Raw genomic sequence first — 24,342 nt, 5'->3', positions numbered from 1 at the left:
TATGCAGACGGTCCTGCATATGATGCAAATGTATAATGTGTTCTTAAGAATATGTTTGGGTGTAGGTGGGTTTAAGTTTTATCATGCTGTCGTGTATATTTTCTGCCTGTTGTGCCCTTAACTTCCCTCCTCAAGCCCTTTGATATCTTCATTCTACTGGCCATTTTTGCCAACTGCGTGGCCATGGGCGTCACCAAGCCGTACCCTGATGATGACTCCAACGCTACCAACCACCAACTGGTGAGTTTCCAGTGGAGAGATTTACAGTAGCTTAACCTAACTTATTTTTTTAACTTATTTTGAAAGTTCATGGTTCGCTGAACTCCGTATTGAGAAAGAAAAGGAACAAAGGCTCAAACATCAGTTTCTCTCATGATTAATGAGATGAGATTAATGGCCTGATTTAATCAACACAGTATTACATAGAAGGTGAAAAAAAAAAACTGCTTATTAACACAACTGGAAAAATCTTTATTTCACCAATACATTCTGGCACAGGTGTTTTAAAAAAAAACCCAGCCTGTATACCCTACAAGAAGGCTGTATCTCTGTCAATTATCTAGTGAGAACTAGCCACATACTGTACTGTATATGGCCAGCTTCTAAAGGGTGCTGCACCGCTAACACATACATTTCAAAATAAAGGTACACAACAACATGTAACAAACAAAACTCATCAGACACAGAATACCACAATACCTTCCTATATAAAAAGGAAAGAAATGAACTGAAACAATAAAGTCTTGTAGGTATTTCCAGTCTTAAACTAATAGTGCCTTCCATTAGGGATGCACTGATCCAACTTTTTCAGTCCTGATACCGATGGCGATACCTGGGCTTTGGGTATCGGCCGATACAGAGTACCAATCCAATATCAGTCTTTAATTAATAAGCTGTATGCCTCACTGTGTGGAAATGGCTGGGATCATACTATGCTATAGTGATGCATAGACAAACAGATAGATCAAACAGTGACAGGACGTGTGTTTCAAGACAGATCTCCGAGGGCCCGACACGGAGAATATCACATGAAGTATAAACTTCAAACAGATACTGGAGCTCTTTGATCATACACAGCTTTCTCCATCCGACCGCTGAAGCAGTGCTCCTTAGAAACTGAAAGTATAAAAAGTTTAGGACAGCAACGTGATCCCGTTTAAGGGGATTGAATGGAGCTGTCAAGGTGGACTGTGCATGTCAATGTGAAGTATGCCTGAGCTTCTTTTACACCGTTCTTATGTTCCTGTATCCGAGGCTTGACTCTCATTAAGAACATCCCGTGTGGAGATGATTTTCCCTCTCACGTCCTCTGAGTCATTTGAGGACACTGATAGATGCATACATGATTCGTGACAAGTGTACGAAATTTTTTTTTTATGAAGATAGGTATTTTGAAGACGTTAGCTACAATTAGTGAGAAGGTACTAGTGTTCTGTTGGATGGTAATGTTGTTAGTGGGGGCGACCTGCTAAGGTGACCCCTGCCAGGGATCATGACTGACTTAAATACCAACCATCTGCCTCTCCTCTCTCTCCTCTCTTTCTCTCTCTCTTTCTGATCATTTTTTCCCCCATAAATTACAAATTATACAGCGGCCAGACTGAAAATGAACCTGTTATTCTTTGGCATATTAGAAATATGAGCCAATGTGACCAACAAATGGCTTTAAATATTTGCAAAAAGTCACATTGTTGTCATTGCATTGTTGGAAACAATCCTCTCCAAACCTTGTTTGCAGGGGGTAAATATATTTGAATATGATTTAAGGTCATTTTATTAAAAAGGGGTAGCAGGGACACACATACTTGCAGCAGGATAGATGTTAGTAGATCCCTTTATTGGATTGCACAAAGGAGGTAAGCTGACAGTTTAACCTACACTTGCCTACAGTGACTTACCTTTAAATCACCAATTTTTGCACCACGTTTTGGTGAATGGTTCAGCTTTTTGTGAATTCCAGTTATCTTGCTTTAAACCACATTATGCCTGGATTATTGTGTCAAAAGCCCAGTGACAGTGGTAGCAGTGATTAGAAGCATTAAGCTGAAGGTTACAGAAACGGGATCCGGTGACAGGCTTTAAGCGTGTTTAAGGCAGTGGGTTAAGAGGTTAGGAAGCCACTGCAGTCAGCCTTTAATGATAACACACGTGGTTTACAGACAGACGCACGAAAACGTCAATGTTAAACGTTAATGCCACTTATTGCTGTATGTGACGGAGACAAATCTGTTTTTAAATGTCTTTATTTTACTGTGACAATAACTTGACATTTTCTTCAGTTATATTTATTCCTTTCAGACGCACTCTCTGACTTACAAAAAAGGTCATTCCAAGTTTGCCAAACATCTGTACGCTGCCTTTTCTTTTGTTCCCAGGAACAAGTGGAGTACGTCTTCCTCGTCATCTTCACCATCGAGACCTTCACTAAAATCCTTGCCTACGGCTTAGTCATGCACCCCAGCGCCTACATACGCAGCGGATGGAACTTGCTCGATTTCGTTATCGTCATTGTCGGGTATTTTGGTGCTTCATGCGGTCACGATTTGCAAATGTCCCATCACTAATAAGAAGTAAAGTTCTAACAGCTGTTATGGGTGTGTGTGTGTGTGTGTGTGTGTGTGCAGGTTGTTGAGTGTGATAGCAGAGCTCATGACGGATCATAAGCCAGGAGAGGCCCATCATGCTGCAGGGAAACCTGGAGGCCTGGATGTCAAAGCTCTCAGGGCATTCAGGGTGTTACGACCTCTTCGGCTCGTATCTGGCGTGCCAAGTGAGTTTATTATTTATTGAAGTTTGTCTGAATGTGTATTTGCATGTGCAAGCGCCATTGAAAAGTGTATGTTTGCCTCGTCAGGTCTACAAATTGTGTTGAACTCCATCATGAAGGCCATGGTCCCCCTTCTGCACATCGGTATGCTAGTCATGTTCGTCATCATCATCTACGCCATCATCGGCTTGGAGCTTTTCATCGGCAGGATGCACAAGACGTGCTACTCCAGCAGCACAGGTCTGTGCTCTCGAAACTAAAACTGATTTTATACACATTTCATGGATGTGTGGGCTCAATGCTGTTCTCCGCTCCAGGTCTCATGGTGGAGGATGATCCGTCGCCCTGTGCGTTTGCCGGGAGCGGGCGCTTCTGCATCGGAAACGGGACCGACTGCAGGGGCAAGTGGGAGGGCCCCAACGGCGGCATCACAAACTTCGACAACGTTTTCTTTGCCATGCTGACAGTTTTCCAGTGCATCACTATGGAGGGTTGGACAGATGTTCTCTACTGGGTACGCAGACTTACTCCCCGGTCCTCCACTGTTTTACATGTGTTTGTTGTAGGGCTGTCAATCGATTAAAATATTTAATCGCGATTAATCGTATGATTGTCCATAGTTAATCGCAAATTATTCGCACATTTTTTTATCTGTTCAAATTTTACCTTAAAGGGAGATTAGTGTTTAATACTCTTATTGACATGGGAGTGGGCAAATATGCTGCTTTATGCAGATATATGTATATATTTATTATTGGAAATCAATCAGCAACACAAAACAATAACAAATATTGCCCAGAAACCCTCACAGGTACTGCATTTAGCATAAAATATATGCTCAAATCATTCGATGACAAACTCAAGCCCAACAGGCGGCGTGTCAGTGTGCTGACTTGACTATGACTTGCCCCAAACTGCATGTAATTATCATAAAGTGGGCATGTCTGTAAAGGGGAGACTCATGGGTACCCATAGAACCCATTTACATTCACATATCTTGAGGTCAGAGGTCAAGGGACACCTTTGAAAATGGCCATGCCAGTTTTTCCTCATCAAATTCAGAGTAACTTTGGAGTATTATTTAGCCTCCTTCACAACTAGTATGACAATGGATTCCTTAGGTTTTTTTAGTTTCATATGATACCTGTATCTTCACTTCAGCTTTAAAACTGAGCCCGCTACAACCTACAAATTGCAAGCCGCGTTAATGCATTAAAGAAATTAGTGGCGTTAAAACGAATTTGCATTAACGCGTTATTATCACGTGAACTTTGACAGCCCTAGTTTGTTGCAATTGAAAATACTTACTTTGTGTCTCTGCCTCTCTGCACAGATGAACGATGCCATCGGCTTCGAGATTCCATGGGTGTACTTTGTCTCTCTGGTCATCTTTGGCTCCTTTTTCATCATCAATCTCGTATTGGGTGTGTTGAGCGGGTAGGTTGCTGCAGCATTTAGTTCTCTGTGCATTTATTGTGTATTATGAGAAAATTACATTTGTCCTCAATGTTTTCCTGAGTTTGTTGAGTTTGTTTCTGTGCACAGAGAGTTCTCCAAGGAAAGAGAAAAGGCGGTGGCGCGAGGCGAGCTGCAGAAGGCGCAGGAGAGCAAGCAGATGGAGGAAGACATGATAGGCTACATGGACTGGCTCATAGAGGCAGAGGATGTGGACGAAGAAGGAAACAAACGTTAGTTTTTAACGCATATTCATGTGGAAAAAACAAAACATGTACACGTAGCTGTATATTTATACATAATCTGCCTCTGTTTGTCTTCAAAGGTGCTGCAATAGCAAAGAAGAAGATGATGAAGAAGTTTGGATGGTACAAACACAATGAGGACGGTGGAGGTATGTCAGCTGTCACTGTCTGTTATTGTGTTTATTTTACGTGATTGTCTCTAACAGCCAATACTTTTCTACGTGTTCAGCTGAGTCAGACTCGGATGATGATATAGCGTACCTCGATGATGACAACGGCTTCTGTGCTTCTCTCATGTAAGGCAAAATAGTAATAACAACATTGTTTTGATTCATCACTGGCATGCAGGCATTAATGAAGTCATGATTTGCACATTTTCTTGTTTCCTCAGGGCAAAGATGATGGCGAACAGCTTCTGGTAAGATGGGAAAACGAAAAGGGCTCATTCCAAAGCCCTCCTTAGGAATTTTATTAGTTGTTACACCCTTGTCAAAATGCACTCAAAATACAATTTCTCTCTTTATTTTAGTGACCAGTTGTGCCAGCTGAATCACACATTCAGGAAGAACTGCCGCGTGGCCGCGAAGACCACCAACTTCTACTGGTTGGTGCTCCTGCTGGTGTTTCTCAACACAGTGGCCAGCGCCTCCGAGCATTACGGACAGCCAAAGTGGCTCACAGAAATGCAAGGTAACAATCCGCTCCCTCCTTTTATTTGAACCTTTGCTGAGCTGTACTTCAACTTTACACTACAAAACATGACTCCCATGTCTTCTTCTTCTCTGTTTTATCCCTCAGAGCGAGCAAACAAGATCCTGCTGCTGCTGTTCACTCTGGAGATGCTGATGAAGATGTACGCCTTCGGCCTGCAGATCTATTTCATGGCGCTGTTCAACCGTTTCGATTGCTTCGTGGTGTGCGGCGGCATCCTCGAGACGCTGCTCGTGGAGCTGGAGTTCATCCCGCCCATCGGCATCTCCGTGCTGCGCTGCATCCGACTGCTCAGGATATTCAAGATGACTCGGTAATTGGTGCCAGTTTAGTGGTGAAACATCTGGAGCTTTTCAGTCGGCTGCATGAGGAAGGAACCAGAGATATCTTCATTTCCTGATGTGTATCTCTGCTCTCTTTGATTTTGTCATTTCCAGGCACTGGGCTGCTCTGTCCGACCTGGTCAACTCGCTGCTCAACTCCATGAAAGCCATCTGCTCCCTTCTGCTCCTGCTCTTCCTCTTCCTCATCATCTTCGCCTTGCTGGGCATGCAGTTGTTCGGAGGCAAATTCAACTTTGACGAGACTCAGATGAAGAGAAGCACTTTTGACTCCTTCCCTCAGGCTCTGCTCACTTGTTTCCAGGTGATTTACACCTTCTTTCTCCTCTATATCTCACAATGCTGCCACCTTCTCTAGTCAGCTATTTTATGTATTGTGGTATTAATTACAGGTCTGTCACTCAGTCTGTCTACTGTGTCTGTCTTTCTTTGCAGATCCTCACAGGAGAGGACTGGAACGCTGTGATGTACGACGGCATTATGGCCTACGGAGGGCCGATCTTCCCCAACATGGTGGTGTGCATTTACTTCGTCATCCTCTTCGTCTGCGGTAACTGTATCCTTCCCCGGTGTTTGTGCAATTACTGTCTGACTCCTATTGAAGTCTGAGCATTAAACGATTGCTCTTTAATTCCAAATGAAACCCCTTAACTTTGTGATCAGACATCCTGCTCAATGTCTTCTTGGCTATCGCTGTGGACAACTTGGCAGGAGGCGGCGGAAAGACCAAAGTCGAGTAAGTTTGACATAAGATCAGACGGGCAGAGCAGTGGTATCGGACACATTTATAACTTCCTGCTGCACTCACACCGATCAGTTTATTAAGCACATACGAAAGTATTATTTTCAAACAGCTTTAATTGCAGTTTGTTTGGTTTCGCAGAGAGAAAAAGGAAGAGGAAGAAGAGTGGGATGAGGATGAAGAGAAAGAGGATGAAGATGCAGGGGTAGAGAATCTTTTTTTTTCGTTTTACCTTTTCCTGCATCATATTGTTAAAAAGTGAAATGCCAAACAGCTGATCTTTTGTCTTGTGTGCAGAACGATGAGGATGACTGGCAGGAAAACGAGGAGCTGAGGGCCATCGAGGGACTGGAGGGTGTGTCTGACAGACAGCGCGCCCTGCAGCACAAACATGCTGATTAAAGACGTAAACTGTCATTTATACCTTTCTTGTTTGCTCTTTATTTCATCGTAGGAGTTGCTCCATTAAAGCCTGAGTTCTCAGGACCCAAAGAGAAGATCGTCCCAATCCCTGATGGAAGCTCCTTCTTCGTTCTTGGAAAGAAAAACTGGTAATCCGACATCATATATGTGCCAAAATAACCTGATTCTATTATACTTCTATAACAATAAATTGTGTTCTATGCTTTAATTCCAAGATATTGCTTAAATAATCCACTTTTATTTGTAATTTCCTTCCCATTCTCAGTTTGCGAGTCGCCTGCCACAACCTCATCCATCACCCCTACTTCACCAACTTCATTCTCATCTTCATCATCCTCAGCAGTATTTCCCTGGCTGCTGAGGATCCAATCAAATCCCACTCATTCAGGAACATAGTAAGAGTGAACACATCGGAGCTTCATACAGACAGATCATCTCCATCTGTTCACTATTCACAATATACAAGAGTCAATACTGATGCTAGTTTCTCTCATCCTCAGGTGCTCGGTTACGCCGATTATGTCTTCACTTCAGTGTTCACAGTGGAGATCGTACTAAAGGTAACGGTTGCAGTGGCTGAAATTGACAAAATTGCTACGTGATAAAATGAGGTGCATCAAAAACACAGGAGAATGGTAATATCTACAACCTTTAACTTTGTTTCTCCACTCCCTCGCTCGTGTCTAGATGACAGTATACGGAGCTTTTCTGCACACCGGTTCCTTCTGTCGAAACGCTTTCAACCTTCTTGACCTGCTGGTTGTCGGCGTGTCGCTCGCGTCTTTCTTTTTACAGTGAGTAGATACCCGACTGACACAAACTGTTGTATTCTGACAGAAAAATCAATAGGAGTCACTGTTTTGTTGCTGTAATGTGTGGAAGCAGTGATGTCTCTTTAAAGTGTCGAGGTTTGAGGGTAACACTCAGAAAGACTTTCCTTTTCCCAGTATAGTTTTGTACTTTATACTCTCTATTTCTCAGCCTAATCTACTCAATTTTACATCCTTTATTAGCTCAATGTTCTTCTCTTTTCTTGACTCTAAATATTTTGCATTGATGCTCTCAGTTCAAGTGCGATCTCTGTGGTCAAGATTCTCAGAGTGCTGCGAGTGCTCAGGCCTCTCCGAGCCATCAACAGAGCCAAGGGACTAAAGGTAAACAGCTCTCTTTTATTCATCTTTCTTTTTTGTTATATTCAAATTACATATTACGTGTTTATTGCAGGGTTATTGTATTACATTGTGGTGTATACTTGCTATCTATTTAGTGTATATCAAGTAAAGTGTGTTGCTATTCAAAGCCAACACGTGTCCTTTGTTGTTGACAGAATGTGGTGCAGTGTGTGTTCGTGGCGATCCGCACCATCGGCAACATCTTGATCGTCACGACACTCCTTCAGTTCATGTTCGCCTGTATCGGAGTGCAGCTCTTCAAGGTACATGTTGTTGTTGATGCTGTTGGCCTTTTGATTTCTACACTCAGTGGCCACTTTATTAGGTACACCTGTACAGTCTAATGCACACTGTTTTTGTTGACTCTGTCATAGAGGAGCTAATTAAATGATATGTTTTAGCATCAAGGTCATAGTTAGTGTTTGTTGTTGTACTGGGCTGTATTATAATTAGTGTTTCTAATATTCATATGTATGTAAATGTGGAGGACAAAAAATTACAAACACCATTACAATGACCTCAATAATAAACGTATAATTTAATTTACACATTTCCAACAATGTCACCAAAAACCAAACATTATAAACTTTGTAAAGATAGTCATGGCAGAGCTGTTGCATTGGACTGCATTAGATTGTCCTAATTAGTGTATTTTTCTCTAACTTACTAATTTAAAAGGGAAGTGGCCGGTGAGTGTTTTTCATGGTTTAACTTTCCTTTGTTTAATGTCACAGGGCCGATTCTACAGCTGCACAGATGAAGCCAAACACACTCCTGTGGAGTGCAAGTAAGTTTCCCTTTCTTCATTTCTCTCCACAACATACAGCACATACAGACAGTCTCTTAGTGTGCCGTCACTGTCATTAAACGTGCGCATGTGTTTGATTTTAGGGGAACGTTTGTGGTCTATAAAGACGGCGATATGAACCACCCCATGGTGAGAGAGAGGATTTGGGAAAACAGTGATTTCAACTTTGACAACGTGCTGATGGGAATGCTGGCTTTGTTCACTGTGTCCACATTTGAAGGCTGGCCACAGTGAGTAGCAATTTTACATTGTTTCTAATGCAATTGTATATTAATTGTCAACAAATCCCAAGAAAAGAAAAAAACAAGTGTGTTGATCAGTCTCTCAATACTTTCTGACTTGCCTCGTCTGCCATTCTTACTGAAGATGTAAATCTTTAAAAACTGGTCACGAATGTGTAGTTTATTTTTTTAAAGGTCCAGTAATTCCTTATAGGAGCTGGGCACTGTAGGATTTACAAAACACCACTAAAACAGGAGTGAATAGTGCATTTGATGGGGACTATTCTCTGCTGCGGATTAATACATGCTCGCTGGGCTAGTGATCATGTATGTGGGGTTGATTCAAAATAAACTACAGTGCCCATGTTAATCATATTGAGGGAACATGCCAGCGCAACAGGGAGGCTCATTGGTGTGTTTTTAATTGTTTTAGGACAACGTTGAAGCCCCATACAGTGGTTCTGAAACTTTTTTCAATACTGCACCCCCTCTGAAATATATTTTCAGCCAAGTTCCCTCCTAACCAGCGCAAAACATTTTTGGTAGAAAGAAAAATGTGTTTACAGCAGATAACAGTTGCATTGAAAATAGGAATAAAAAAAAAAAAGTGGTTTATTGAACTTTTTTTATTATAGTATAATTATTTTAAGGAATTATGCAACACTGATATTTTTTTAATTAACATTTTTCAAAAAATGTCACATACCACCTGCAGTACTCCAAAGTGCCCCTAGGGGCACTAGAAATCCCATTTGAGAAGCACTGCTCTATGACACAAATACATTTAAGATATGTCAGGTTTTGGTTACATACTTGTTTTCAAGTCATTTAATTTTGTCTTTTAATGGGATTTGTTGACAATAAGAAAAAACAGAATATCACTATCCTTATCCTTTACACTTTCTACTATTTAAATTAATGTTTGGCTATGAAATGTGTCCTCATTGTGGTGTTTTTCATTTTCTTTTAAAGGCTCCTTTATAAGTCTGTGGATGCCAACGCCATCAACCGAGGTCCCATTTACAACTACCGAGTGGAAATCTCCATCTTTTTCATCATCTACATTATCATCATCGCCTTCTTCATGATGAACATATTCGTGGGTTTTGTCATCATCACATTTCGAGAGCAAGGAGAGGCCGAATTCAAAAACTGCGAACTCAACAAAAATCAAGTCAGTTATTTTCCCAAACTTCAGAAACAATTGAAATTAAATATTTATTTATGTGTCATACATTTGTTTAAATTGTCAAAGTGAATAATGTTTGTGTTCTCTTCTTCTTTTCCCCCCTGTGCAGCGCCAGTGTGTGTACTACGCTCTGAAAGCTCAGCCTATCAAGATTTACATCCCTAAAAACCCGTCGCAGCTCAAATTCTGGAAAATTGTCAACTCCAGCCAGTTTGAATACATCATGTTTGTGCTGATTCTGGGAAACACGCTCACTCTGGCTATCCAGGTATCATTCCACACAACTCTTTCATGAAAATACAGAAACTTGTTTCAGTGTTGTGATGTGACGCTTTGTGTTGTTGTCTTCTCTCGCAGCATTACGAACAGTCTAAAAATTTCACCTCCATCATGGACATCCTCAACATGGTCTTCACTGTGGTTTTCACTATAGAGATGATCATCAAGTTACTGGCTCTGCGGGCTCACGTGAGGCTTCTCTCTCTTACCTTTGGAAACAACATTCGACTGTCAACACTGACTGTTTTTCTGACTTTCACTTTGCTTCTGTTTTCCTTCGCAGCACTATTTCATTGATCCGTGGAATTCATTTGACGCTCTGATTGTCGTGGGGAGCGTGTTGGATATCGCAGTCTCTGAGCTTAGCGTAAGTTTGTTCCCTTAGCTGGCTGTTTATTGTACAGACGCATTTCAAAACCTCATGTACAGTATGTCACAGTGTTTCCTCTACTGCTCTATTTCTCTACTGCTGTGAGAACCTTATCAATCTGAGAATTAAATTTTTTTTTCATATAAAGTCAAGCAAATCTTACCAAATTCCAGTATCATTGGTCCATACTGAATTAGAGGCTCCAACCGCACCCTTTTCTTTTTTGTCTCTACAAAAGTTATGACTTTGACACAGAATAAATCTTCCAAAGCCCGTATCTCAATTTTAAAAGTTTACTGTGATAAATTAAAAGTTACATGATCCATCCGTTACCTTCTCATCTCGTCTCAGTCAAAAAAAAACAACAACCTCCGGAGCGTTATTGGCTCAATAGAAGTTAACGATCATCTCAAAAACTGAAACAAAACTACAACATTAGCAACAACAATTATTCAATACTCAAATTTTCAGAACACATAATAATATTACCTAATAGCAGAGGTGTGGACTTGAATCACATGACTCGGAGTCGAGTCAGACTCAAGTCACAAATTTGATGACTTAGACTTAACATGACAAAATCTAAAAAGACTTGCAACTCGACTTGGACTTTAACAGCAGTGATTCGTGACTTCACTTGGACTTGAGCCTTTTGACTTGAAAATACTTGATACCTTCCTCCAAACCCAAAGATTAAAATGTATGTTAATTAAAAAGTGTGCCACAAATAAATTAATTAACTAACGTTAACACTGTTCATTTTGACACTTAATTCCACATCCACAGCATCCAATCAAGTTGCAGGAGAGAAGCATGAAGAGCTAATGTTATGTTCCTGAGCGCCAGTTGAGAAAAAAATTATACCAAAGATAATTTTGTTTGCGTACAAAAACTATGTGGTGGTCAACAAAAAATGTATTGCAGTATGCAAAACGTGCACGTTGAAAATTATAGATGGAGTCACAAATTATATTACATTTGGTGAGGAGCTCATTATGACTTGTTTAGGACTTGAAACTCAAAGTTTAGGAATTGGGACTTGCCTGTCTCGACTAGAGACTTGACTTTATCTTATATGACTTGGTCCCACCTCTGCCTCATAGTAAACACTGAAAAAGAAGCCTTTGTGTGCCATATAAAGCAGTTAACCTGATACTGGGATTAAAACTAGAAGAGAATCCAGTTGCCAGAATGAGAATGAGTTTCACTATTACTGCCATTAAGGACACTGAGGCCATGTCTTCTGCAATTTTATACGCTGATTCCAGTAGTATTAGAAAAAATGTGTAGTATGTATTTCTTCACCAGAACTGTATTCCTAGCAGTTTGGAGACAACTTTAAATCAATATTACAAGAAATATAATTGAACAGTTCACTGAATAGATACACATTTTAATCTCTTTCCTCTCACCATCACCTCACCATCTCTGCCTGGTGTTGATCGCTGAAACATGGATCCAGGGAGGAGGGGGCCATGGTGAGGTAAGAGCTCAACACCACCACTGCAACTCTAAGTGCGTCTTGGGTTTTGGATTTATACTTCAAGGTACTACATGTTCGAGCACTGCAGCTGTTTTTGTCTCAACACATTTTGTTTGGTTCTAGGGTAAAGGAGAGAGTGGAAAGGTGTCCATCACGTTCTTCCGTTTGTTCCGAGTCTTGAGGTTGGTGAAGCTGCTCAGCAAAGGAGAGGGCATTCGAACGCTCCTCTGGACTTTTGTCAAGTCGCTCCAGGTCAGCGAATAACTCACATAATAACACAAAGGATTGACTACAGTACGTTGTCATGACTCTTACTGTATAAACTCCTTTTGTTGATATCGTGCTTTTGACTTTATTTTACTCAGGCCCTGCCTTATGTCGGTCTGCTCATCGCCATGATCTTTTTCATCTACGCTGTGATCGGCATGCAGGTGAGTTACACTAAAGTAAACTCAAATTAATCAATTAATTAATGATACACAAGACTGTATAACCCATACATAACAGTCTGCCTCCTTTCACTAAGTTTTTATCAGTCATATTGACCCTATGGCAGCAGCTGTTTGTTTCTTACCAAGTACACTTTTTTCCCTTTCAGTCATTTGGGAAAGTGGCCGTCGATGACGACACACATATCAACAGAAACTGCAACTTCCAGACCTTCTTCATGGCTGTTCTGGTGCTCTTCAGGTGGGCCATATTAGCCAGAAAGAGACAGATGTTTAAGAGAGTTTAACATCTGTTTTTATAACAGATCAAATATTACTTGCTGCCACATGTAGAATCTGTTGGCAACAGCACAAGATTTTGGTACCTTTGGTATCTGTCTTCAGACCGGAAGCCAATGGTTATGGTTATTGTTATGCCTCAACACAACTTTTCAAAACACAAATAATTCTATTCTTCGCCTTTGAAACAAGATTTAAAAGATCTTAGTGTGTAAGTAAAGGTCAAATGACAACGCTGCCCTGTCTCTGTGTCCTCGTAGGTGTGCCACCGGAGAGCAGTGGCAGGAGATTATGTTGGCAGCTCTGCCCGGTAGACGCTGCGACCCAGAATCCGACACTGAGCCCGGTGAAGAGTTCACCTGCGGTAGCAACTTGTCCTACATCTACTTCATCAGCTTCTTCATGCTCTGTGCTTACCTGGTGAGCGAAGCCGAGGAGGATTAAGGATCTGTTTTTTTTTAATCACTCGGCTCTCAGATCATTCGTAGTGAAACACTTTCCCTCCTTTTGATATGATGTAATGCAGCCTCCTGACTCCAAATAAATGTAGGTATAATTAATTCAGACTTGCGTTTTACAGGCTGTCGGGTCAAGTGGGATCAAAGTCAGATGAGAGTAGAGAGGATAGTATTACAGCAACAGAGCAGCAGCAGTTTTAACAAGCTAACCCTGTCTTCTCCGATTCCCAGCTCCTCAGAGAACTCACACATCCGCGGATTCTGTTAATCCAGACAGCAGAGCCAAAAATCCTGATTTAAAAGCGTGCAAATATTTTGGTAACATTTCCATGACCTCAGTGCTATTTTAAGACATTGAACAGGTTGATGAAGGTGACTTTAAACCTGGAGAACGTGCGAGAGCAGAACACGGTCTAATCTGAAGTCTAGCAAATGAAAGCGGAAGCTCATAGTCTTTTTAGCTGTTGCAGATCTGTAGTGAAAATGGATTACAGATTACCTGCTTAAAATCATCATCAATGCCATCTAATAATAGAGTGTAATTCCATATGGTGCTGAGGACCTTAAGTTCACTTAAAGTATAACCCAGCTCCACCAATTTCCCACATATATTTAAAAAGTTAATTTACACGGAGGCTGCGTATGCAATATTAGGATTTCCTTATTTTGAAAAGCCCAATTCCAAACTTCCTCCCCCTGCCTACAACTAGACATTACACATATGTCCGTTTGAGATTGACTTTCACCTCCTCCTTGGTTTGACCATTTTCTCAGTCTCAACTCCTTCCTTGTTTCTTTGAAGCCAGATTTACAACCACAACGTCCGGGTTCATGTTCGGCTCCGTCTCTTCATGTGTGTCTCGCATTCCTTCATTGTTTTTTTGTCTTGTGGACAGCTGACATCCATCAGTCTGTGTGTGGTCTTTGACCTTTATCAGAGACCAAACGGGACCCTCCTTGGCTGCTAAAATAGACCCAGACCCCTTTGGCCTGCTGGGTTTTGCGAAATTTACAGAACTGCATGGGTTGACACACGTTCTTCTCGTTATGAAAGATCACTCTGAGAATCACATCCATTTAGAGGCAAACAACTACACACTTCTGAAAAATGTTGTCTTGTGTATTTCCAACCAGAGTAATGTGTCCTGACTACTTTTAGTCACTTATATTAATTTGCCTTAAAGCACATTGAGTGCATGAATTTCAGTTGATACTGTATTTTAATCATAGATGTTTTTAAGGGTATATTATAGTCATCAACCATGACTAACCATTATTATATGTAGTTTGAACGGATCTTTGTTTGTTAACTTTGTCAATCAGAATTCATACTTTTTAATGATTAAATCAGTTATCCAATCTTGTTTTATAAGTGACATGTTGGTAACAAGTGTTTGTTATGTTTCTATCAAGATTATCAACTTGTTCATTGCCGTCATCATGGACAACTTTGAATACCTGACGAGAGACTGGACAGTGCTCGGCACTCACCACCTGGACGAGTTTAAGAGAGTATGGTCTGACTACGATCCGGAGGCCACGTAAGGCTCTTTTCTCTTCTGTTTGTCCCCTCTCACTGTTCCCAGAATATTCTCATGTGTCGGTTAAATGTTTGTTTCTCTGCCTCTTGCAGTGGCCGTATAAAACACATCGACGTCGTCACAATGCTGCGGAGGATTCAACCACCTCTCGGTTTTGGAAAACTGTGTCCTCATCGAGTTGCTTGCAAGGTATGTCGACACAAATTTCAGCGCTGCACACTTGATGCGAGGAGCGTGAACAGAGAGACAGATCTCACTCTGTCCTCTTGTCCTCTCAGAGACTGGTTGCTATGAATGTCCCACTGCACGCTGATGGGACAGTCACCTTCAGTGCTACTCTGTTTGCTCTGGTGCGAACCTCACTCAAGATCAAGACTGAAGGTTTGATCTAATGCATATATACAGACAGAAACGTACGCATTGTACTTGTATGAGTCTACCTCGCTCAGTGCTGTTTCCCTTAAAGGATGTGTTGCCGCTGTCCCCCTCAGGCCCCATCGACAAGCAGAATGAAGAGCTGAAGGTGATCATTAAGAAGCTCTGGAAGCGCACCAAGCCCAAGCTCATTGATGAAGTCATTCCTCCCCCTAGAGGTACAACAAGAACTCACACAGCTGCCAGCCATGATGAAAACATTGTGATAGCAGAAATCACTACAAATACTAACTTCAACTTAATATTTTCAAAAATATACTGTACACATTTTCATCACTAACTTCTTTTTTGGTTCCTTCGCAGGTGATGAGGTGACTTGTGGGAAGTTTTACGCCAGCTTCTTGATTCAGGACTATTTCAAAAAGTTCCGTAAGAGAAAGGAGAGGGAGAGGAAATCCAAAAGGAAGGACAGGGCAGCTTCTCTGCAGGTACTTTTCACTTTAAAGATCCACTCCAGACATATAAAAGTACTCCGCTTTTAATACTAACTTGTTTTGGGGGTTTTCTTCACCAAAATAGTTCAGTTACCTTAAAAATCTACTCCAAAAATCCTAATTCTATTAAAATATACAAATATTTTTATTTCAAAAGTTTAACTATTTCACGCAAGATATTTCCTGCTTCCCGTCCACTCTCAGTATATATGAGCACTGGAGGTTTCAAGTTTCCACATCACATATGTGTATGTTGCATACTGGACCACGATTGGCTTCCAAACTAGTTGTGATGTTGCAAAATCATGATCGTATGTACACATCTTAAAGGAACAGTGTGAAACATTTTGGGGGATCTATTAGCAGAAATGGAATATAATATTCATAACTATGTTTTCATTAGTGTATAATCACCTGAAACTGAGAGTTGTTGTGTTTTTGTTAGCTTAGAATGAGCCCTTCATATCTACATAGGGAGCGGGTCCTCTTCAAGGAGTCCACCATGTTGCTCCGCCATGTTTCTACAGTAGCCCAGAGCAGACAAACCCAACACTGGCTCTAGAGAGAGGCTCTTTCACGTTTTTGAGTTACCTGAAGGCCACCGTAGTTCTCCGTCACGCTTGTGAGAGTGCAAAACCGTGGTACCGACAGCCGACATCTGACTGCTGTCGCTCCAAAAGTTCAATTCAATTCAATTTATTTTTATATAGCATCAAATCATAAGTCATAAATCATCTAGAGACCCAACAAGAGATCCTTCATGAGCATGCATTCACAGTGGCAAGAGAAAATTGCCCTTTAACAGGCAGAACCAGGCTCTGGGTGGGCAGCCATCTGCCTCGACCGGTTGGGTGGAGGGAGGGAGAGAGAGAGAGAGGGAGAGAGAGATGAACACAAGCTATACAGTAAGTACTAATACAAATAGGACTAATAACAATAATCAATAGCAGTGGATATAATAGAGGGATCAGTAATATATCAGTATATATCAGTAATAATAGCAGTAACAATAATAGAAATATGACCACTACTACTAACAAAAAGGCTGATAATAATGATAGTAGTAGTTGGTGTCAAGCAGGGCCGCGGGTACAGATGCAACCACGATCACGGTATAACCCTGATCCATGGTTACCTGCGAGACGAGAAAGCATAAAGACTCCGGGTAAGAAATCAAAGTAGTGTTATTATGCTAAGGATGGACTCTGAGCGGGGCGAACGGCAGTACCACAATTTTGCATTCGGCGGCTCTCAGTCTTCGAAAGGGAGGAGTGAGCGGAGGGGTACTCAGTTGGTTGCAATCTGCAACCACACCACTAGATGCTGCCACATCCTACACACTGTACCTTTAAACTCAGATTTAACGTAAGCACAGAGAAACGTTCCTCCCACAGCAGATGTTTGCGAAAACAGCCTTCTAATGTCAAACATCATTCTGCTTAGTGAAGATCAAAAATCCAGATGAAGTAAAAAATAAGAAAAAACATTTCTGAGTGGAGCGGGACTTTGTTGTTGCTTTATGGATATTTGTTAGACATGTATTATTAACACTCGGGGTGCATACTGTATCTTATTGTCTATATTTATGTGTTCTTAGCTAGGGCTGCGGACGCTGCAGGACCTGGCTCCAGAGATGCGTCTGGCGATGGCCTGCGACCTGGAAGAAGAGGAGGGCGTGGATGGAGAGATGGCCGGCGATGAGATATTCGACAGCGAGCCAGGAACCTCGGTGAATAACACGCCTCGCAGCACGCCGCTGCCGACTCTAGACAAGCTGGTAGAGCAGATAAACGTGCTCATGGAGCCTGAGCCTGAGCCCAAGACAGCCATCGATGACGTGGTCACGGAGCAGGTGATGGGCCTGCAGGAGCACGAGAGACCAGGATCAGAGCTGGCAGGATTCAGCGTTGTAACAGAGCAGCCTGTGAGGTCTAATCCCCTGCTCATCAGGTGTGTTTCTCTCATTGTTTATGACGCTGTGTTTATTGCATTATATGTAAATTCATACATTGGGACTGTATTCTTTTTGCAGAAAGTCATAATGAGTTGTTTCCTCTCCTGTTCAGGGTGGACCACATCGACTTGTCTCCTCCTCCTGTTCCTGCTCCTGCTCCTGCTCCTGCTTCTCCTCCTGCTCCTGCTCCTGCTTCTCCTCCTGCTCCTGCTCCTGCTCCTGCTCCTGCTCCTGCTCCTGCTCCTGCTCCTGCTCCTGCTCCTGCTTCTCCTCCTGCTCCTGCTCCTGCTCCTGCTCCTGAACCTGCTCCTGAACCTGCTCCTGCTCCTGCTCCTGAACCTGCTCCTGCCCCTGCCCCTGCCCCTGCCCCTGCCCCTGCTCCTGCTCCTGCTCCTGCTCCTCCCCCAGAGATACCACAGGGTGTAGTTGAAGAACCAATTGAGGTGGCAACAACTACAGTAGAAGAGCAGGTCTATTACAGTGAAGTGGAAGCTGCAATTCTGGCATCAGTAGACAGGTAAGAGAGTGAGGAGAGAGATACAGCATAATGTAATAAATTAATAAATAAAGGAATAGTTAGAGCACAATTATTCACTTGCTTGCCTAGAGCAGTTAAATTAGCTTGTGGTTTTTATATTGTTTTAATGCTCTTATGCTAAGCTAACCAGCTTCATACTTAAAGGAACAGTGTGTAAAATTTTGGTGGATCTATTAGCAGAAATGAAATATAATATTCATAACTATGTTTTCGTTAGTGTATAATCACCTGAAACTAAGAATCGTTGTGTTTTTGTTAGCTTAGAATGAGCCCTTCATATCTACATAGGGAGCGGGTCCTCTTCATGGAGTCCGCTATGTTTCTACAGTTGCCCAGAACGGACAGACCAAACACTGGCTCTAGAGAGAGGTAACGTGAGCTGCAGAGTGCAAAACCGTGATACCACCTGCCACCGTCTGACTGTTATTAGGCTATGGATGCCCTCTGAGTGAGGCGAATGGCGTTACCACGGTTTTGCACTCAGCGGCTCATGTTAGTGAGCGGAGGGGTACTCAGTTGGTTGCAATCTGCAACCACACCACTAGGTGTCGCCAAATACGACACACTGTCCCTTTAATGGACAAACAGAGTGGTATCCATCTCCCCACGTAACTCTTGAAATAAAAACAAATAAGCATATTTCCCAGAATGTCAAACTGTTCATTTGAAAATATTACATAATGCTAAAACTCTTGGATCTTATAGGTACGTGTATCCAGAAGCTGTCTCTCCTACACCACCTGAGAACGGCTACAATGGACAGAGCATTGGGGAGATACCCTATGACACTCCTGATGCCAATGGCTTTGATACCAGCAGTTATAACGACACCAACATCAATGGAGGGAGCCCCATTCCCTATGCCACAAATGGATATAGTGAGAACGGATATGCAGGCGACAACAGCAGTATCATTAGCGTCAACGGTAATGGAAGTACAATAAACGGGAATGGAAACGGCAGCACTTTCAGTGGTTACACTGGGAACGGCTACAATGGAAATGAGAATGGCGAACAGTATGTCAGGAGACGACTACTTCCTTTCATACCACAAGGTGAAACTCACACATTTCCTTTTTCCTTCTTTATTAGGGGGCAATGTTGGTAATTTAATTCAATACATTGTATACATACTGTATGTACAGTGTGAAATATATAGTGGTTTAACTAACATGGAGTTAGAGCTGCAACATAAAATTAATCTGCAACTATTTTGATAATCAATTAATTGTTTAAGTAATTTGTCAAGCCAAAATACCAAATGTTTTTATGTTTCTTGTCTTACATTATAGTAAATTTAATATCTTTGGCTTTTGGACTGCTGTTCAAACAAAACAGGACTCTTTATTTTGGTTTTCACCTCTGGCTCTAGGAAATTGTGTCACAGTTTTATGTTGTTTTATTGTCCAAACAATGAAACGATAATGAAAATAATCGTTATTTGCAGCCTTACATGCCATTATCTGATCTGGATGCACATAGTTATACAGCATGTATTACAGTGCTTCTCAAATAATGGCTAATAGTTTATTCTATCTAAAGTGTTTTTTAATTAAAGCTACTTCGAGGAACTTTCCTTTTGTGTTGATTTTGACGGTCCCTGTGGACAAAAGAGGTAGTGTTTACGAGCACTCAATCAATCAATCAATCAATACTTTTATTGCCATGTCAACCCACAGTTGATTGGAATTTGTCTCGGTGCAGTGCTCATTAAAAACAGACAAAAACACACACATATTAAAAAAAACATAGAGTACATAGAAGACAACCACATACATTAATACAATCATTCAAACCAATAAGATCCTAAAATGCTAAAATACTGTGAAGAGCCTTATTGTGCTTTTGCAACTTCCCCTAAAGTGTCTAGTGCAAAGCATTCCTAAAGTGCGTGTTGGCTGGAGCTTAATTTCCACCAGAGTCCCTTCAGAAAACCTCTCATTTTACTGCAGCAGTCTGACAGTCTGCCCCGTGCAGTCCCGGTTCTGGTTCTCCCATGCCTCCCTTTCCTTCAGTGAACCCTGTAATACGGCTCGGGCCTATAGAGAATAACTAAATAGAAATAGCCAATATTCTCACTGATGGTCTCGTTTGCTTATGTTGGTCGTATAGAGGCATCAGTATTAAATTGAGACTGTTTCAAAGACAGTTAAAAGTTCCTTGTAGTAGCTTTAACTAAAAACATCCGTCTGCTACTATATAAATCAAAAGGAAGTTCTTAGGCTGTGGAATAATCACAGATGATACATGCATGGGACTGTAGTCACAGACTCTCACCACTAATGCTTAAGGCTGGTAAAGCGAGCAGCTGCCCTGGAGCCACAGCTTTTCATAGTGTTAGTTTGTGGTAGTTTAATTAATGGCTGTATCAACTAAAATGATGAGGGCCATCAAGAGCAACTTCACACCCTACTTTAGCTTGAACACACCCCTTCACATGAGAGTCATATGGTGCAAACAGGTGTTCAATAGGGCCAGCTCATTTGTGCCCTAAGGCCCCCCTACTGGGCTAATCCGGCCATGCTGACACTGAACCCCCTCCACGCAGGGTTATAATCGTGCATCCTGGACAGTTTCCTAACACTTCCCTGCTTATTGTTTCAGGTCGAAAGCCATCCTTTAACTTACAGTGTCTGAGGCCACAGTCCAGTGACAGCCTCCCCATCCCAGGGAACTACCGTGGGAGCACATCCCCATCCAGATCCCGTCTACAGGTAAAGCAACGGCACACACACTTTCTCAAAATGTTAGTGTTCATACACTGAGTGAATCTCATCTGGTTTCTCCTGCTCTCGCTCTCTTGTGTAAGACTCAGCAGAACCTGGACTCCCGACCCAGCAGCGCGTCCTCGATGTCATCCGCCTCCTGGGTGAACTCGAGAGCAGCTGGCACCACTCCTCTTCCAGGAATAATCGCCCCCTCGGGACGCAGGGGCAAGCTCATCTACTCCCCTATGATCCTGGTGGACGAGGCCACCGGCAACAGCCAGCCGCTGTGGAGCGAAGGCTCCGCCAGCCTCCCTGCAGGGAGCAGGGCACCTGGCTGGTACCCCGGTCAGACGAGGACCTACAGCAGCATGAGGATGCCACCGGTCAACCAGGGCTTCATGGAAAAAGGCAGCGCAGAGAGTCTGGTCGAGTCGGTGAGTAATAATGCAGTAGGGGATTTTTGTGGATAAGAAACCTTTAGCAACCAGTATGTACAACTATAAACATATACTGTACACTTTATTTTAATTACTTTCAGCCCTCTGGCGGTTTGATTTAGTGTTTTTGTTTTTTTACTAAAACCAATATTTTCCACCTCATTTTATCAGCTCTATTAAAGGATATGTTCACAATATTTCAAGTCTATCTTAAAACAATAGTCAATAGACAAAATATTGTACTAAAAAGACTGAAACTTTGGAAGATACTCACTTGATTTGACTAACTCAGACTGCTGAAACCTCATTAACTACGAATAATCAATATTTAATCGCGATTAATCGCCTGATTGTCCATAGTTAATTGCGATTAATCACAAATTAATCACACATTTTTCATCTGTTCAAAATGTGCCTTAAAGGGAGATTTGTCATGTATTTAATACTCTTATTAACATGGGAGTGGGCAAATAGTCTTTCTTTATGCAAATGTCTGTATATATTTATTTTTGGAAATCAATCAACAACACAAAACAATGACAAATATTATCCAGAAACCCTCACAGGTACTGCATTTAGCATAACAAATAGGCTCAAATCATAACATGATAAACTGCAGCCCAACAGGCAACAACAGCTGTCAGTGTGTCAGTGTGCTGACTTGACTATGACTTGCTCCAAACTGCATGTGATTATCATAAAGTGGGCATCTCTGTAAAGGGGAGACTTGTTGTGGATACCCATAGAACACATTTTCATTCACATACTGTATCTTGAGGTCAGAGGTCAAGGGACCTCTTTGAAAATGGTCATGCCAGTTTGAAGCGTTATTTACCCTCCTTCTCAACAAGCTAGCATGACATCCTTAAGTTTTCTAGTTTCATATGATGTCAGTATCTTCATTCTAGCTTTAAAACTGAGCCCGTTTCAACATAAAAATCGCAAGTTACGTGAATGCGTTAAAGAAATTAGTGGCATTAAAACAAATTTGCGTTAAAGCATTAATATCACGTTAACTTTGACAGCCATACTTTGGCATATACCTTTGCACAGAACAACAGACTGTGGATTTTGTCCCCTGTCACTTTCATTGCAAGCACGTTAGGAAGGCATCTTTTAATGGCCAGTATGAACAGGAGGAATTATTAGAGCAAGCAAAACCTGTATCAGTTTCCATTTGGGCACCTGACTATTGTTTTAAGACAGACTTAAAAAAATTGTGAACCTATCCTTTAATACAACAAGATATGCATGTTCTGATATATACTGTAAATACTATACCTGTTATTAGAAAGAACAAATATTCCACTATCAGCCAAACATCAGCAATAAAAAAGACGATATTGATTTTTAATGCTGATACAATTTGAAGCTTATATATCGGTGCACCACTGAGACAAATTCTTACTAAAGTAATGTTTAATACTTTCTCATCTCCTAAGTGTTCTGTAAATCCAAGTCCATTTGCAGTTACTGCACTCTTTACATTATGATAAAAGAAATAAATGCTATATTTTGCATTTCAATTTGGCTAAGTGATTCTCTCAGCTGACAAAATCCTCTGGGCATTGGACACAATGATAATCAGATAAACATGCATGTTTATGTTTGCGTGCTACTGAGAATGAGTGGCTAAAAACCTAATCCCTGCCTTACATCATTGTTCCTCTGCTTTTTTCCCTCTTTCTTGCTAATGTCAGATCCTGATCTCGGAGGGTCTCGGCGTCTACGCCAGGGACCCCAAGTTTGTGAGCTTTGCCAAGCGGGAGATCGCCGAAGCCTGTCACATGAGTCTGGACGACATGGAGAGCGCGGCCGCCGACCTCATAGCTCGAGGAGCCAGTCAGTCAATTTCTCGCTTTGAGGAGGAACTGGCCGACGAAATGAACTGCGTGATTTCTTACTGAGATCAGCAAAACTGAAATAACTGTGTGAGAAAGTGAGGTATGAAGTTTTATAAGGGGAAAAAAAGTGTGTTTTATATCTGCTCCGGAGAAAAAGTGGACTGGAGAGTGTAAGAATGAAGGGACAATTTTGTCTACTAATGTTGTGTTGGTATGATATACTTTTATTTGTAAATGCCAAAACACACACACTGATTTTAAGATATCACATGTCAGTATGTTGCAGGACTCAACAACTATTCCTCTGAACACTTTGACTGTTTGGCAGAAGAGCCTGCTGAATGGGACAGAAAACTGTGGCTCTTAGCATTATTATGACTTATTATGACAGACGACCTTTTTTTTTTTTGCATTGTATTCTCATTTTGTACTGTACTTGAATTGTTGTCACTTTATACACTTGTATAAACTGTAAAAAAAAAAATTTAAAATATTAAACTATTAGATCAATAAAACATTTATACTTTGTTACACATACAGTATAATTGATATACGAGTGCCCAACAGCATTCGCTATTTTAGAGAATTATTTAAATATACTGAATATTGAATATCCTCCTAATATGCAATCTGAAAACTCATAGACTGTAAATAAAGCATTATGTTTTCTCATTATTTGTGTTAGTTATTATTCTTGTGCAGTAATAACATACCATTCCAAACAGGAAGTTGAAAGCTACTTTTTTTTTTTCACATCAGTGCTATAATGGAGGTTGAAACCCGCAGCAAAAATACAAAAGAGTGAATTATATAATAAGCCATTAATGGACCGGCAGATGGACAACATCTGGGTTTCACTCCCCCTTTTAGATACAAAAGAATCATGCAAAACATTAGCCCATATGTGTCTGTTGTTCACTGCTAAATTAAACACTGTATATTCATCCTTTATCTCTGCACTGTTTGCAAAAATGTAAAAATATGTACTCTCCCTGAACTTATGTGCAGAATGAGGTTTGCCTACAAGAAAGGAAAATATATTCCTCTAAAAATACAATC

At 41.3% G+C, this 24,342-nt stretch overlaps 2 protein-coding genes across 2 annotated transcripts in view; one reads left to right on the top strand and one right to left on the bottom strand.

The window, feature by feature from the left end:
* rad21l1 (RAD21 cohesin complex component like 1) overlaps positions 1-24,342 on the bottom strand; it is a 148,757-nt gene that overhangs the window by 26,299 nt on the left and 98,116 nt on the right. The window lies entirely within an intron of this gene.
* On the top strand, positions 114-23,959 carry cacna1fa (calcium channel, voltage-dependent, L type, alpha 1F subunit a). The gene is made up of 45 exons (XM_074643486.1): positions 114-240; positions 2,376-2,515; positions 2,625-2,770; positions 2,855-3,007; positions 3,085-3,281; positions 4,101-4,204; positions 4,313-4,455; positions 4,548-4,616; positions 4,697-4,763; positions 4,859-4,885; positions 4,997-5,157; positions 5,266-5,491; positions 5,616-5,823; positions 5,955-6,075; positions 6,183-6,255; positions 6,403-6,466; positions 6,559-6,616; positions 6,716-6,812; positions 6,950-7,079; positions 7,185-7,244; positions 7,372-7,478; positions 7,751-7,838; positions 8,012-8,119; positions 8,591-8,643; positions 8,748-8,894; positions 9,858-10,059; positions 10,184-10,342; positions 10,432-10,542; positions 10,637-10,720; positions 12,186-12,206; positions 12,330-12,458; positions 12,572-12,637; positions 12,805-12,896; positions 13,195-13,354; positions 14,806-14,933; positions 15,026-15,122; positions 15,212-15,314; positions 15,425-15,526; positions 15,672-15,796; positions 17,400-17,752; positions 17,869-18,273; positions 19,000-19,349; positions 20,899-21,008; positions 21,104-21,436; positions 23,140-23,959. The coding sequence occupies exons 1-45, from the start codon at positions 184-186 to the stop codon at positions 23,344-23,346; spliced, it is 6,141 nt and encodes a 2,046-aa protein (XP_074499587.1). The 5' UTR covers positions 114-183; the 3' UTR covers positions 23,347-23,959.

This window comes from Sebastes fasciatus, chromosome 8, assembly GCF_043250625.1.
Source record: "Sebastes fasciatus isolate fSebFas1 chromosome 8, fSebFas1.pri, whole genome shotgun sequence".
Lineage (NCBI taxonomy): Eukaryota > Metazoa > Chordata > Actinopteri > Perciformes > Sebastidae > Sebastes > Sebastes fasciatus.
The sequence above is the reverse complement of the archived record's forward strand: the minus strand, read 5'-3'. Positions and strand labels throughout refer to the sequence as shown.